This window comes from Callorhinus ursinus, unplaced genomic scaffold (assembly GCF_003265705.2).
Source record: "Callorhinus ursinus isolate GAN/ISIS: 27379988/994484 unplaced genomic scaffold, GSC_fseal_2.0 scaffold10, whole genome shotgun sequence".
Taxonomy (NCBI): Eukaryota; Metazoa; Chordata; class Mammalia; order Carnivora; family Otariidae; genus Callorhinus; species Callorhinus ursinus.
In genome coordinates this window covers 65,659,013-65,675,589 of record NW_027397072.1, presented here as the reverse complement: position 1 = coordinate 65,675,589, position 16,577 = coordinate 65,659,013, and the positions used below count along the sequence as shown (strand labels likewise).

Genomic DNA, 16,577 nt, shown 5'->3' with positions numbered 1-16,577 from the left:
GCCATCCTTTGTTTTATAACATTTTCAGTATCTGTTTTATTTTTATTTTATAATAAAAATTTTAAAAATGAAAGGATGTAGCAATAACAGCCCATATCCTTTTACTGTCCCCCTCCTTTACTTCTGTTGCCAGTAATCAGCTACAGGTACATTTTTCACAGCTGCCCTTTTTATTAATTTTTTTAAAAAAAGATTTTATTTATTTATATGACACAGAGAGAAAGAAAACAAGCACAAGCAGGGGTAGTGGCAGGCAGAGGGAGAAGCAGGCTCCCCACTGAGCAAGGCGCCCAATGCAGGGCTTGATCCCAGAACCCTGAGATCATGACCTGAGCTAAAGGCAGACACCGACTAAGCCACCCAGGTGCCCCCACAGCTGCCCTTTTTAAAGACTGCCATCCATGTGCTGTGCAGCTCATGACAAAGGATATGCTTTACTCATTTATAATTACTTTCTGGCTTCTGCAGCATCTGAGTATATGCAGAACAGGATATTTATAAGGGACTCAAAATCTGTGAAAATCCCCAGGTTTCTGTATATTCTCTATTAATTATAGTATGCACAACAAAATTGAGATGTTGGGATTCTGGGCAGCCAACAACGGTCACTCAACAGTGAAGTGACTTGCTACTTTTATATTAGCCTCCCAGCGTATATGCTCCAGATACTAAAATTAAAGTGCTATATGTCGTGTCTAGTGCCTTAGGACTTAGTTGTAAATGAGGTCAATCACAAACTCAGTAGTTTCACATAGTAGTTTAATATTAAATACCACAGAGTTTTTTTTTACTACTAATCAACTGAGTAAAAATATGAACATTTAAATGAACTAAAGGGAAGAGGTGATTTGTCATTTGAGGATTTGAAAAGCCCCACTTTTGTTTTGATACCAGTGAATGGGTACAACTTTTTCTTGACTAAAATAAAATTGTCTACTATACTTTAACTTTTATGTCTGATTCAGAACATGAAGTTAGTGATTGAAAACTATGACATTTCTCTAAATTCCCTTCTGCATGCAATAAAAGAACATGCCCAAATCCACCTTAACAGATATATAAAACCAGCATAGTAAAATGTTAATAGTAGAACCTAGGCAGTGGGCATGTAGATATTCACTCTAAAGTTCTTTCAACTTTGCTATATCCTGAAAAGTTTTCATAAAATATTGGGGATAAAATTTACCTTACCTCATAATGCAGCATGAAATTTTTATCTTTTATTCCACTATAAACAAAAAGCATAATATTAAAAACATCATATAGATACAAAAAAATAAGTTCAATAAGCAACTAAAAATTTAAGGGGATTTTAAAAAATAATTACATATTAAAGAGAGTTGGTCTGAAATTGAAAACCAGAAGAATTAGAAGGATGAATGTCAGAGACAGTATTTTTTTCTGGGGTTTTATGAATGAATTTTACAAAGATTTAGGAAAACAATTTTGCTTCAAATAGAAATACTTATTCTTTTTTTAATTTTTAAAGATTTTATTTATTTATTTGACAGAGAGAGACACAGCGAGAGAGGGAACACAAGTAGGGGGAGAGGGGCTTCCCTCTGAGCAGGGAGCCCAATGTGGGGTTTGATCCCAGGATTCTGGGATCACGACGCTTAATGACTGAGCCACCCAGGCACCCCGAAATACTTAAATATTCTATTTGTATACTAAGACAGTAGACATTTATAGACAGTAGACATTTATTTTTAAGCATTAGTAACTACTGAGAGACTCTTAAATGTTATAAACATATTAGTTAATTCTCAGAATTATGATCTTTCTCCCATTAGTATGTGAAATGAAGATCAGTAACTGAAATGCTTTGGAGGGGGGAGAGCAACCAGGAGATCAGACAGGCAAAGATTTTTTTCAGGGTTTGAAATGAGAAATGGGAAATGTTATGACTGTATCTAGAACAACGGGGAAAATAAGGATGAGAAGAAATACAATTCCTGGAAGCAGGAAACCAGACTTAATCTTTAATTGAGGCATATACAGGGTCTTAGCAAAAATAGTGTCCCCGTTGGGTGGGTGTAATTACTAAAGGCACCTCTCTGTGCAAAGGCTTGAAAAAGTCCTGAGGTAGGACTGAATCTGCATAACTATAAACCACAGTGTTGGGAAGAGAAGTCTAAAAACCTGACTACAGAAGACTAAAGGAATAACAGATTTTGGTGACTAGAGAGGAGGAAATGGATCATTAGTGCAGAGCCTGCATTTTACAAGATGAAACCAAAGGCCAGCATGGCTGACTGATATGTGCCCTCTCATTTACATAGGTTACAGACCTAAGATTAGAACATAAAGAGGTACCCTGGCCAAGGCCAGTGCTCTTTCTTATGAAGCTGTGTTGCCTTTTAGAAGAGAAAGGAGTCAAAGTGAGGAAGGGCAGGGCAACCAAGTTTGGGCTCAGATGGGAATTTAAAATACAAAGTTTAAGAGCTCCCCCCAAAAGGATTATGATTACAATAACAATCTCGCCTATACACACAGCTGCATTGTCAATTTTATCAGATATGTGAAAAACAATTAGTGATGCTATCCTGAAGATACTGGGGGTTATCCTCATCAGTTGAGCAGTAGGAAGAGGGAGGCAGAGTCTTATGGTCTTCTGAGACCCTTACCAAGAGAAAGGGAAGCAACCCTGGTAGGCACTGAGCAAAGAAAAGAACTGTGGCTGATGCAGTAGTGCTGGTGAGGACTGTAACATAGATTCTCATCATCTGAAATTGATGAACAAGATTTTACTGCTGACTCTTTAGGAACAGAGGAAGAGAGACAAGTATTTCTGAACATAAATTTCAATGTGGCTTGGGTTTAAGTAAGGCTTTTTTTACTTATTAACAGCCTCCAGATTCTTTTTAGCAACTGAGACTCTTGCTTATGTATTTGCTCTCTTGTTTATAACAGAAAAACCTACCCATATCTGTCCTGAGGAATGGTTCTAGAGACAGAGACGAAACTGAAGGTACCCACGTTAAAAACACCTTAAAAATCACTATTATGTAAACAGAAAAATAAAGTACAGAGATAATTGGTTTAAAAAAGTAATAATAATAATACCTTGTATGAGCTTCAATTATATACTGGAATATCGTAACTTACTTTAAAACATAGCAAACATATGTTTTAGGACATACTAACATACTTTAAAACTTACCAAAAAACATAACTTACTTTATGGCTGTTATAATTTGGTCTGACTTCATACTGGATTCTAATGAATCAAATGTGACAGTGCAAAGCACCTACAATAATAAGAAAAAACCTGTCAGGCTTTAATTTACTAACAATGAAGAGGAAAACTAAAACTATTTCAAAAACCCAATTAGCTATTAAAGAAATGGGATAAGTAAATTTTATACAAAGCTTGCCATGCTACTTAATACAGTAAACATTTATTCATTCTATAAATATGAGAGTTATGTGCAAATCTCAATAATCCAAAGGTCTAACATCATAGACTACATATGTAAAGCACTGTATTATAAGTACTGAGGGAGGACAGGAAGAGGAAGGTATGTTTGTAAACCTGGCTATAAAGGAAGCCCCAATAAAGGTCCAGCCAGGGAGGGAAAAATAAAAGAAGATGGGATCAGAGAGGGAGACAAACCGTAAGAGACTCTTAACTATAGGAAACAAACTGAGGGTTGCTGGATGGGGGTAGTAGGTGGGGGGAATGGGTAACTGGGTGATGGGCAGTAAGGAGGGCACGTGATGTAATGAGCATTGGGTGTTATATGCAACTATGTATCACTGAACTCTACCTCTGAAACATAATATACTATATGCTAATTAATTGAATTTAAATAAAATAAAATTTAAAAAAATAAAGTAAAGGTCCAGCCAATAAAACTGCCTACTTAAAAAAAATCCAGTCTTCTTTGGAGGAACATAATGTAATCCAAACTCAGCAATGCATCATTCACAACATCCAAGATACACCCTACAGAAAAATAGGAAATGGTACCCATTCTCAAGAAAAAAATAATGAGTAGATTGCCCCGAGCTAATTCAGATGTTGGATTAACAGACAAGGATTTTCAATAGCTCTTATAATTATGCTCAAAGATACAAAGAAAAACAAATGGAAATTCTAAAACTTAAAGATACATTATCTTATGATGGAAAGGAGATGACAAGAGTCAATGAACATGGAGATGGATTAACAGAAATTGCCAAATCTAACGAACAAAGAAGAAGGGGTGTGGGGTGGGGTAGGGAAAATATATCCTCAGGGACCTGTGGGACAATTTCCAAAGCACTAACATATATACTTACAATCCCATAAGTAGAGATAAGAGAATAAGGTAGAAAAAATATTTGAAGAAATTATAGCTGAAGTCCCTAAAGTTTGTTGAAAGACACAAATTTACAGGTTCAAGCTCAGGAAACTATTAGTATGATAAATACAAAGAAAAGTACACTTTTCATAGTTATATTGTTGAAAACCCAAACAGAAAGAAAATCTGGAAAGCACCCAGATGAAGACAATAAATAGAAAACAGGGAACAATGATTTGAATGCATCCTTTTTATTTGGAAAAAAATAAAAAATAAAAAAAAAAAAGAGTGGAACATTCTTTTAAGTGCTAAAAGAAAAAAGCATCAGCCCAGAATCTAAATCTTGCAAAAAACATTCTTTGTATAAAGGCAAAATAAAGACATCTTCAGATAAATAAAATACAAGAATTTGTTGTCAGAAGGCCCACAGGACAATAGTAAAGAAAGTCTTATCAGATTGAAGTAAACAGTACTAGATGGAAACTTGGATCTTCAGAAAGAAATACAAAGCGTTTAAATACATAGTCAATAAAATGACTATCTTTTCCCTCTTAATTTCTGAAAATACATGATTATTTAAAATACAAGTTATAACACTGCCTTGTGGAGTTTATGATATGTAGATGTAACTCATAAGACAACTACAACATAATGTGTGAAGTAGTACGAAAAGTTAAGGATATGTACTGTATTCTCTATAGTAACCACTAAAAAAATAATGCAAAGGTATAGCTAAAAAACAAAGAGACATATTAAAATTGAATTTTAAAAAATATTCAGTTAATCCAAAAAGAAAGCAAAATAGAAAAATAAAAGGGGGGGGCAAACAACATAATAAAATGACAGGCTAAATTCAATCACATCAATAATTAAATTGAACATTAATGAACTAAACACTCTTAAAAGGCTGAGATTGTCAGAAGAGCTAACAGAAGTATGCAGGATATCTTAATGGAGTTATTTTTAAAAATTTATTAAAAGGCATAAAAGAAAACCTGAATCAAGAGTGATACTGTTTATTGAAATGACTGTGACTTAAACTGTAAAAATAAAATTTCTCTCAAGTTAATTTATAAATTCAGTGCAATACCAATCTAAAGAAAGATTTTTTTCCCTAGAACTTAATATAATACTAAAATTCAAATGAAGGAACAAATGTACCAGAAGAGCTAAGACAATTTTGAGGGGCAGGGGAGAATAAAAAAGGGAAGATTTGCTTCTCATCTATTAACATACCTGCAAACCATAGTAGCTAAAACAGTGTGACACTGGCCCAGGAAATTCACAGAACGATGGAAGACAATATATTTCAAAAACGTGTTTATAAACTTTGAATATAAATTGACATTATAAGTCAACAGAAAAAATGAATTATTAGTAAATGTGTTGTAAAATTGGCTCACTCTGGAGGTTTCCATCTCACACCATATCTAAGAGTAAACTCCAAGATAGATTAATGGTCTAATAGCTACAACTAGAAAGTTAATAGAAAAACTAGATGCCTAATTTTGTGACTTTGGGGGTAAGGAAAGATTTCTTGAATAAGACTTTAAAAACACAAATCACAAAATAAAAAAGGGAAGCATTAACAACATCAAAACTAAAGATTTCAGGTTCACTCCAGACAAAGAGTAGGCTACCACAAGCAAAGTTAAAAGGCTTACAATAAAGAGGGAGATAATATATTCAAATTCTGGTTACTGGAAAGGATTAATGTTTAAAACACATAAAAAAATCACTTAAAAACAGGAAGAAAAAAAGATACAACCAGATAATTCACAAAAGAGCAAACCTGAACCAGGGCCACCATATTGCTCAAGTTTAGGGACACTATCCATGTGACAAGAGAGTTCTGGAGGGTGTGCAGGCCCCCAGGGTATGATTTATGCAGTGACCATGTTGACTGGCTATGATATAAAGAGATCCTCAGCCTCATAGGGAAATACAAATGAAAGCAAGGAATACCACTTGGTCCCAATTTGATTGTCAAAATTAAGGTAGTAATTAATATAAGAAAAAGGAAGAGGTATAAAGCAAATACCATACACAAAACAATGGATACACATGTATGTTAAATACAAGAGAATAGGTGCTAATGTAAGGGAAAAGAATAGGATTGAGATATAGGCTAAATAGAGAAAACAAATGAGGGCCCTGAATAGACCAAAAATAGACAATATGCCATAAACTAAATTTTGTGCATCAAGAGATACGATAAAAATTCTAGAAAATGCAAACCGATATACAGTGACAAAAGCAGATCAACAGTTGTCTAAGGAATGGGAGGGGAGCAGGAAGAAGGGATTATAGAGAGGCAGGAGGAAACTTTTGGGGGTGATCGGTATGTTCATTACCCCAGTTGTATACACGTGAAAATCTATTAAACATACACTGTAAATATGTGTAGTTTCTTGGATGGCAATTATACCTCAAAAAAGCTGTTAAAAATATTTTTAAAAAATCAGGTATTAACAAATTCCATATGATAAAAATCTATAGTGTCTACATAATGTACTTCTATTAGATCTAATTAAGCAACCCAGAATCAGCAAATAATTACAGCATTTTACATGTATTACCTGTGTTTGTCCCCTCTGAAATAATGCTGATCCATGAAGAGTTTTAAACATATCTACCTCACAATTTATATTCCTAAGTGAAGTCAAATCTCGACCATCGCACCTATAGTAATAAAGAAATATGTAAAGCAGCGTTCAAAATCAGAAATATCACCTATTATCTCTTATTCCTACCAGGAACTTCTCAATCCCAATTGTGTATCATATCACCTGTGGAACTTTAAGAACTTTAAAAATAATACAGGTACCCGATCCCCACCCTAAATCCCACTGAATCAGAATCTCAAGTTGTGACCCATACACTTGTACTGTTAAAGAAGTTCTACAGGCAATTCTGACGTGTATTCAGGGTTGTGAAGCACTGCTCTCCACATAAGTCCCATAGAGAAACAGTCAGACACATCCACACACTCTTAAACACCCATTTATGAAATATCATAATTCTTTAATGTTCACTTGAAAAAAAAAACCAGTTCCTTGCTTTGTGCAAGTTGTCACTTTCAACACAACTTACAGAGGCACATACTTCAATTCCATCAAAAAAGGGCATATTTACCTTTTGTATTCATTCAAAATAATACTTCTAAAAACCTCCTTTGCAACAACATTGAAGGATTCTATTATTTCATATGCATCAGCCTCTGGAAATTTTTCTATAGAAAGAAAGACAAACCAAAAGTTTTCTCTTTTTGGAAGATAAGATTTCTCTTCAATTCATTGTATCAAATCAGTTAACTATGGGAGTAAACCAAGGGAGTTGATACTGAACTATTTAGTCCTCAAGCAAACAAAGTAGATAAATCAAATATTCTCAAGTAGGAGAGACACAAGTATTATTATACCTCAAACATATTGTTATTGAGAACTTAATTTGCTTTCTACCAGAACAACAGTGCTTTGTAATTAGCTTTCTATTGTATTATGTTACTAAGAAATCCAGCCATTTTATGAAAAGGTCTAAGTGACACTTTTAAGATTAAGAGTAATCACCTTCAACATTTTACCTTAGGAACTTTTCTCTTAGTCTGCAAATAGAGAAATAATTTGCTTTATACGTTACAAATCCCTACTGGCTGCCTTTTTAGTTAACATTTATCAAATTCTTTCAGGACCCATGTACTATACATGTTTTTTTAAGTGCCTTTAATCTTTGTAACAACTCATGAGGTATATTCTATTCTTACCACCATTCTAAAGAAGAAAATACAGGCTTAACAAAGTAAATTGCCTGAGATCACACAGGCAGTTGACAGATACAGCTGTGATCTGAATACATGTCTGTCTGCCTGCCTAGGCTTATGTTTTTAAATGTTAAGCTACTTTATCAACTGATTCATGCCAAGTCTTAAGTACTGTTCTCTTAAGCATTTGTTTAATTAAATATAATTTCTAGAGAGCTAAATTCTCTAAAATCTAAATTTTACAATTCCGCATATTAACAGCATCAGTTAACATTTTTTGAATACTTGGTATGTGGCAGGCACAAATTCAGATGACTTACCTATTTACTCACCATAAACCAGATATTATCAGTATTACAGTTTCACAGATTAAGAACTCAAGAATTTTAAAGAGTTATTTTTCAGATTTTCAAATGACATGATACAAAGTTTTCCATCACAGAGTATAAGAACTTGATCCAGAAAAGATTGGGACTATTTCACATTCAACATTTACTGGTGCCTACTCCCAGGTGCAGTGCTGACTACATTCACAGAAGTTAAAGATTTTATTTATTTATTTATTTTAGAGAGAGAGAGATAAAGAACATGCATGTGTATGAGCAAGGGGGTGGGGGGCAGAGGGAGAGAATCTCAAGCAGACTTGGCACTGAGCCCCACGTGGAGCTTGACCTTATGATTCTGAGATCATGACTTGAGCTAAAATCAAAAGTCGGATACTTAACCGACTGAGCCACACAGGTGCCCCTCACAGAAGTTAATTTTTTTTTTTAAAGATTTTATTTATTTATTTAACAGAGAGAGAGAGCACAAGCAGGGGGAGCAGCAGGCAGAGGGAGAGGGAGAAGCAGGCGCCCCGCTGAGCAGGGAGCTTGATTCAGAGCTCGATCCCAGGACCCTGAGATCATGACCTGAGCTGAAGGCAGATGCTTAACTGACTGAGCCACCCTGGCATCCCTCACAGAAGTTAATTTAACAGTAACCTTGGGATGCATCATTATTGCGAGTTTACCAAAGATAAAACTAAGGAACAAGGAAAATAACTGATTCTCTAAGGTCTTACAACTGAAATTTAAAAAAATCCATTTTTCCCTTTAAATATTTATTTAAATTAAAAAAGCAAAGTTTACCTTTTAGTTGTTCCTCTGTATCTAATCTTATCTTGTTAACAGCTTCATCTCTGGAAATCTAAAAGAGAGGTGAGCTGAGGTGAGGTTCAGTATCCATGGCCATATTTAACATTTCTATTTTTACATTATTATACAAATAACACATTGTAATAGTACTCAGATTTCTCTACTGGTAATATTCTTTAAAAGATCAGAGCTAGATAATGATTTACAAGAAATATTACCTGTTTAATTCATTCAAATATATTTACACACTACCCTAAAACTTGCATTAATCAAGGAGAATGGAGAAGCAAATAACTAGGCTTCTCTTTAGCTTTCTGTTTAGAGATTTTTAATAAAAATTCATAAATAAGATTATGTGAATTATGACAAAAAAGAATTGCCAGAACAATTATATAAGACAAAATTCAGGTATACCTACTTTATCATGTTCATAATCGGTAAAAACTGCATAGAGTCTTCCCATGGCGAGTCTATTTTAAGCACAAAATAAATGTCAGCATAACAATCTTATTAATAGTATAACAATACTATTATAAAATTGCAATATTTAATAGTAAGCTAAAATATTTAATAATAAGCATTTCATAAAGAATTTTAAAAATGTGTTTATTGTTAACACAGCTAATCTGTTTACTATTTATAATACAGTATACCAAATTTCTTTCTCTCCATCTGTCAGGGAAATTACTCACACATGGTACTATGCCCTCTCTCTTTTTTTTTTTAAGATTTTATTTATTTGACAGAGAGAGACACAGTGAGAGCAGGAACATAAGCAGGGGGAGAGGGAGAAGCAGGCTTCCCGCCGAGCAGGGAGCCTGATGTGGGGCTCAATCCCAGGACCCTGGGACCGTGACCTGAGCCGAAGGCAGACGCTTAACGACTGAGCCACCTAGGCGCCCTGCCCTCTCTTCTTAATTGTTCAATTTATTTCACCTTAGATTTTTCTTACACACAAACTTTCTCTCCCCACTCTTTAACTTCTTGCTTTTTTCTAGTCTATCCACTTCGGTGGTTATTGCAGGCAACTGTTTTGTTGGGGATAGTTTACATCTCTTTAGTCTCTGATGGCTGCAAGACTGATACTAAGGGAAATATTAACTTTTTCAATTTATTTGAAATAAAATGAAATACTTTTCTGGTAATTTCATTCATACTTACTGAGTGCCTGCTTATGTGCTGGCACTATTTTAAGCACTGGGCATATAGAGGTGGTTATACTTGATTTCTTTCCAAGAACCTCAACAGTTTCCTTAGATATTCAAATATCTTATGATTTGTTCTTTTTTCCTTGACACAGAGAGATATGCAGATTATCTGAATCTTAACCAATAAACTCCTTCCCCCTTTCATTTGAGATTCAAACTTAGGCCCTTGAAGTGGGAACTGGGTTTATCCTTTTTAAAGCATTAGATTGGTATTTATGGCCCTCAATTTTAAAATAGAAAAGTGCCATATAGGAAGTAATGCATGGACTATGCTTCCATGGGAAGTTTTTTTCTGAGAGGAAATTAAATCTGGTAACTTCAAATTTTCTTTTGTACAGATATTCTTACTTATGAGTGTGTTCCACAATCTCTGGTGAAGGGGTAAATAACTTCTGAGGTGTCCTCTTGGTAACACCAATTTCTTTTACCAACTGCTGGATGCCCTGAATTATTTGTTGGGTATATTTTACCCCCACTTTAATAGCATGGCAAAAGTCCTGTTGTAAAATGTTCTCCGCAGAGGCTTCCATCATCACTAAAGAGGGGAAAAAAAAAAAGATTGCCATTGAATCTTTTACCAGTATAGCATTTTTAAGCACCTTGACACGACATAAATACTACAGATCAGTTTTGCTTATTAATGGTAAATCTACCATGCATACTTATTAAATAAGTTTTGAGATATAATTCAAATACTATAAAATTCCACCTTTAAAGCATACAGCTGCATTTATTTTTAATATGTATTTAAAATGAAATTTAAAAATATCAGCATAATAGGAATCCAATAAATGTTTTCTGTTTAACAATGATTTGATGTGAACTCCTACTTAATTCTGTCATTGTCACATTGTCTAATGCTTGCACAGGTGGAGGGAAATCTTTTGCAAAATCTTTTATGGTTTTATGATAGTAAAACTCCTGTGTAAAGCAGGGAAGCTCCAAGTAGCACTTCTAGCATGGTATCCAGTAAAATCTGCTATTCAGGTTTGGCTTTGGTTTCTTGCCAGGCCGTTAGATTGCTGCCTACTCATGTCATTTCTGGCCCTTCTCAATTTGTACAGCCAAAGATCATGTAATGCATAGGTAACTATCATATTTAATATTAACCACATCATGTTGTCACTAAGATTTATTATTATCTAAATCATCACTTGCAAAGCTTCTAGGTATAATATAGAATGAAAAAAATCTCCTTATGTGCTTTGTATTGTATGTTGGAATTCCAACAGCCAATTGAAGCCGACCTGTGAAACTAAAACAAAAGATCTAACATTTGTGTCATCTGAGTTCCAGAAAGAGAGGATAAAGATGGTAGGCTGAAAAGTACTAGAAAAATAATAGCTGAAAACTCCCCAAATTTGGCAGACATAAACGTACAGATTCAAGAAGCTGAGTAAACCCTATATAGGGTAACCCAAAGAAATACATATCCTAACTAAACTTCTGAAAACCGAAGACAAAAAAAACCTTGAAACCAGCCAGAGAAAAACACAACCTCATCCATATGGGAAAAGCAATTAAAATAACAGATTTATTATTGGAAACCATGCAGGTTGGAAGGGAGTGGCATAATATTTTTTAGGTGCTGAAAGAAAAGAACTGTCAACCCAAAATCCTATACCCAGTGAAAATATTTAGGGAATAAAGGAAAGAAGGAATGCATATTTAGGAATGAAGTGAGACTCTTAGATGGAGTATTAAGAAAATTTGTCACTAGCAGACCTACCCTAAAAGAATTGCTAAAGGAAGTTATCTAAACAGAAACAATAAAAAAAGAAACCATGGAATATCAGGAAGGAAAAGTACTGTTAAGCAAAAATGTGTGTAAATACAATATACTTTCCTTCTCCTCTTGAGTTCTCTAAATTATGTTTGATGGCTGAAGCAAAAGCAAAAATTATAACATGGCCTGTTGTGGTTCTAAATGCAGAGGAATATATTAAAATGATTATATTACAAATGGGGGAGGGTAAGGCAAGGTAAGGTTTCAATACTTCACTTGAGGCATAACGCAGCTTTTCTGACACGATACTGAGATTATACTTATATTATTATTCTCATCAGTATTCCCATGACGTCCTCTCTCACTTTTTGCAGAATTAAACTGAACTGGAGATTTTTAAAAATGCATTTGACATACGTAAATTATACCTCAATAAGTAGATTTAAAAGAGAATATGAAAGGAATAATATGGTAAGGAAAATTAATATTCCTCAGACTTTGTTTTCATTAAACTTCAATTAATTTTTAAAAATATAAGAAAATTCCTTATGGTTTTGTGTCTATAGATTTGTACTGTCCAATTTGGCAATTACTAGCTCCATATGGTTATTTGCATTTAATTAAAATTGTGTAAAATTAAAAATTCAGTTCCTTAGCTATTCTAGCCATATTTCAAGTACACAGTAGCCACATATTCAGATATAAAACATTTACTTCATTGCAGAGTTCTACTGGACAACACTGCCATGTAGACTAAAAATTTACACAAAAAAAGGTTGTCTAAATGATTTCTGTTAACCTTTCAGTAGTTGAAGACTAAAGTTTTTTTTAAAGATTTTATTTACTTATTTATTTGAGAGAGAGAGAGAAACAGCATGAGAGGGGCGAGGGTCAGAGGGAGAAGCAGGCTCCCCGCTGAGCAGGGAGCCCGATGTGGGACTCGATCCTGGGACTCCGGGATCATGACCTGAGCCTAAGGCAGTTGCTTAATCAACTGAGCCACCCAGGCGCATGAAGATTAAAGATTTTTAAGATTAGCTGAAAACTATGAGTTCTAGATAAAAATTTCTTCTTAAAAATTGTTACTGATAGGGGCGCCTGGGTGGCTCAGTCGTTGAGCATCTGCCTTCGGCTCAGGTCATGATCCCAGAGCCCTGGGATCGAGCCCCGCATCAGGCTCCCTGCTCCGTGGGAAGCCTGCTTCTCCCTTTCCCACTCCCCCTGCTTGTGTTCCCTCTCTCACTGTGTCTCTGTCAAATAAATAAATAAAATCTTTTAAAAAAAAATTGTTACTGATATACTTTTTCCTAAATTCTATCCTAGCATACATAGAAAGATGAGTGATATTAAATATACCAGTTGAAAACAAGCAGAATGTGCAGAATGATGGCTGCTGAAGTCATCTAGCAGCCAACAGCACAAAGAAATTATTCTTGCCCTTTAAGGTCATACTTTAAAGATCTGGATTACTAAATATTTTAATAATGGAATGGCAGCAATTACTTTTTTGTATTTTTGTATTCCAGAAGTTCCATGATGATGGTATTGGACTTGGGCCCAATATTAACTTTGACAATGGACATGAAGTCAAATTTATATTTGGTGCACTGTTATGAAAGCAGAGAAGTAGCTGAATATCTTCATGGAAACAGTGATGCAAAAGACCTAAAATGGAGGCTGGTAATTTCTGAAACCAGTCTCCTTAGAGGTTGCTTCTGAATCATTCTCAGCCTCCTTCTAGTTACTCAGAACAACCTTCTGAAGCTTTATGCAGTCTCTAGAGTCTATTTTGTCCAACTAGAGAGCAAGAAGTAAGAAGAGCCAGCTAGAAGTTGCCTTTGGGGTTTTTACAGCATGCCACAGATGCAACAAAGATCCTCAGTTTATTCCTCCAAGATCTCCATAAAATTAGAGGGGTTCAAAGTCTAAGGCAGGTAGAGGCTATATACTTATGGCCATTCAGAAGCAAGTTTATTTCTGTGTTTTAATGATAACAGCAGGTATTAACAGTCTGCCTACTAGGTACTAGGTATTATGCTTGGCACTTTACAAACCCTGACTCTAATCTTCACAAAAACTCTATAAAGTAGCCAAATCAATTTACTAAGTGAAAGTAATGAACACTGTAACTTCAAAAAAAATTTCAGATGCAGACCAAGTAAACTTGAGACAGTAAACCAATACTCTGCTCAAGGCCCTTTCTGGGATGCTCAAATATGTAGGGGTCATTTGTTATTCATGGCTTCCCCAAATCTTTGGAATGTTCTCTCTACATTGTGATAGTTTCCCACAGTAAGAATCTCACCTTCAGGAGCTAGAATCCAACAATCCATTTCCTTGCTTCCCCTGTAGTCAAGAATGCTATCATGTGTTATAGTTCTGCCTGGTGTGATATAAGTGAAAGAGAAAATTGCTATGTGGGGGCTCTAGGAAACCTCCTTGAAAGGGAGGGTGACTTACTCGGCTGGCATACACCTTTTTGTTATTCCCCTCCTTTTTCTTCCTCTTGTCTATAAATCAGATAAGTTGGCCCCAGAACTCCAAAAGCAAGTTCATAAGCATAAAGATGAAGGCCACACCTTGAGGATAGCAGAGCAGAAAACTGGAAGGAATCTAGATTTCTTAAGGCATCATGGAGCCAGGGGCGCCTAGGTGGCTGTTGGTTAAGCGCCCAACTCATGATTTTAGCTCAAGTCATGATCTCAGGGTCATGAGATCGAGCCCTGGGACGGGCTCCATACTCAACATGGAGTCTTGCTTGAGATTCCCTCTGCCCCTCCCCCCACTGACCCATGCACGCTCGTGTGTACTAATAAATAATATCTTTACCAAAAAAAAAAAAAAAAGATATCATGGAGCCACTATAACTGTCCTGGACTCCCTTGTTACTTTAGCAACACAATCCCTAACTAATATGTAGATAACGTACAACTCTTATGTGTTTTATCTACCATATAGTACCTTATTCTATTTCCATTACTGATCAGTATTTCAAAAGAAGCTGGAAATGTGTTTCACACATTAATTGGACACAAAAGTACTAAAAGCTTAATAGTTTATATTTTATCAAAATATTCCCACATCAGAAGATCCCATGTCAAAAAGTCCCAGACATCAAATATCACACAGTAGAATAAACTTATGGGACCTTAATTAATTTGTCCAAGGTTACACAGTTAACTGTGTGATAGCTGCTGGATTTCAAACACAGGTCATTCTGACTGTCAAAGCCAATTCTCCTTCAAGAGAACTGGGCCAATTTTCATTGATGCAATTATGACATTTTTGTTACGAGGAGTGAGGATGACCTATGGTCAGTGCATTTCTTCTTTATTAGTTTTCTACCTACCAGAAATAGGTCACCTTTTTCTCAAAGGACATTAAACAGGCTCTGAATGATGAATTAGCTAAATTAACATATTTAAACTAATAAAACAATTTATTACCAGATTTAGAAATTCGATTTTTAGATTAGCTTATTAGTCTAAAAATAATTACCAGATCTGTCTTGGTAAATAAAGATTTTTTTATATTTCAGTTAAAGTTATATCAGTTTTTTTTTTTAAGATTTTATTTATTTGTCAGAGGGTGCACAAGCAGGGGGAGAGTAGGCAGAGGGAGAAGCAGGTTCCCCACTGAGCAAGGAGCCCATGCAGGGCTTAATCCCAGGACCCTGATATCATGACCTGAGCTGAAGGCAGATGCTTAACCGACTGTGCTACCCAAGCATCCCAAAGTTGTATCACATTCTATAATTTAGGTATTGTTTGATATGAAGCAAGAGCACCACCAAAATAGGGCAGCAATAAAACAGAACAAAAATCTTTATGGCTAAGTGACAAGACACACATACACAAGAATATAAATGCATTTTTAAGAAGCCAGAATTTATAAGTAAAATCCAGAAAAAAATGTACTACACTTAAACTACTTACCAATTTGACTTTTAGGTGCTCCAGCAACCACCAAATTTAAAGTACTAGAAGACATTTCTTTCCGTGTTGGGTTAACAACACACTCTCCATCAATCATTCCTATTCGCACTGCCCCTAAAATATATCAAAATATGGGCAGTTGTGTAATAAAAAGTCTCAGTTTTTAAGACACTATTCCAGTGATAGCTTCAATCCCTATCTTCCATTGTGACTACAATAAAATCCGTATTTCTACCATGGTATTTAAGGCCCACAGAACATCCTACCCCACCCTAATAGTCTCACTGGAGCACTCTGTGTTGCTTAAATACATTATTTTTTTTCCATACCTCTATAATTATGCTCGTGCTCTTTTCCTAGACTATACTTTTTCCAAGGCAAATGCTTACCATTTGATCCTACTAAGGTTCAGCTTTAATGTTGAGTACTCTGAGAAGCTGTCCTTGACAACCTGACTTCAAAAGACTAAACCCAACCTCCTCTATCATTTTTTTTTAGCATTTTTACTATACCTTTATAATACTGT

At 35.1% G+C, this 16,577-nt stretch overlaps 1 protein-coding gene and 1 long non-coding RNA gene across 9 annotated transcripts in view; one reads left to right on the top strand and one right to left on the bottom strand.

Annotated features, from left to right (window-relative positions):
• Positions 1-16,577, top strand: part of LOC112821565 (uncharacterized) — a 490,026-nt gene that overhangs the window by 35,679 nt on the left and 437,770 nt on the right. The gene's annotated exons all lie outside the window — the stretch shown is intronic.
• PNPT1 (polyribonucleotide nucleotidyltransferase 1) overlaps positions 1-16,577 on the bottom strand; it is a 46,659-nt gene that overhangs the window by 19,248 nt on the left and 10,834 nt on the right. For all 3 annotated transcript variants that reach the window (XM_025868802.2, XM_025868803.2, XM_073897691.1), the window contains exons 8-15: positions 16,052-16,165; positions 10,739-10,925; positions 9,601-9,652; positions 9,177-9,234; positions 7,422-7,518; positions 6,866-6,968; positions 3,181-3,251; positions 1,192-1,228 (exon numbers count right to left, since the gene is read on the bottom strand). In XM_025868802.2, coding sequence (XP_025724587.1) covers positions 1,192-1,228; positions 3,181-3,251; positions 6,866-6,968; positions 7,422-7,518; positions 9,177-9,234; positions 9,601-9,652; positions 10,739-10,925; positions 16,052-16,165 — 719 coding nt within the window. The remainder of the gene's footprint in view (positions 1-1,191; positions 1,229-3,180; positions 3,252-6,865; positions 6,969-7,421; positions 7,519-9,176; positions 9,235-9,600; positions 9,653-10,738; positions 10,926-16,051; positions 16,166-16,577) is intronic.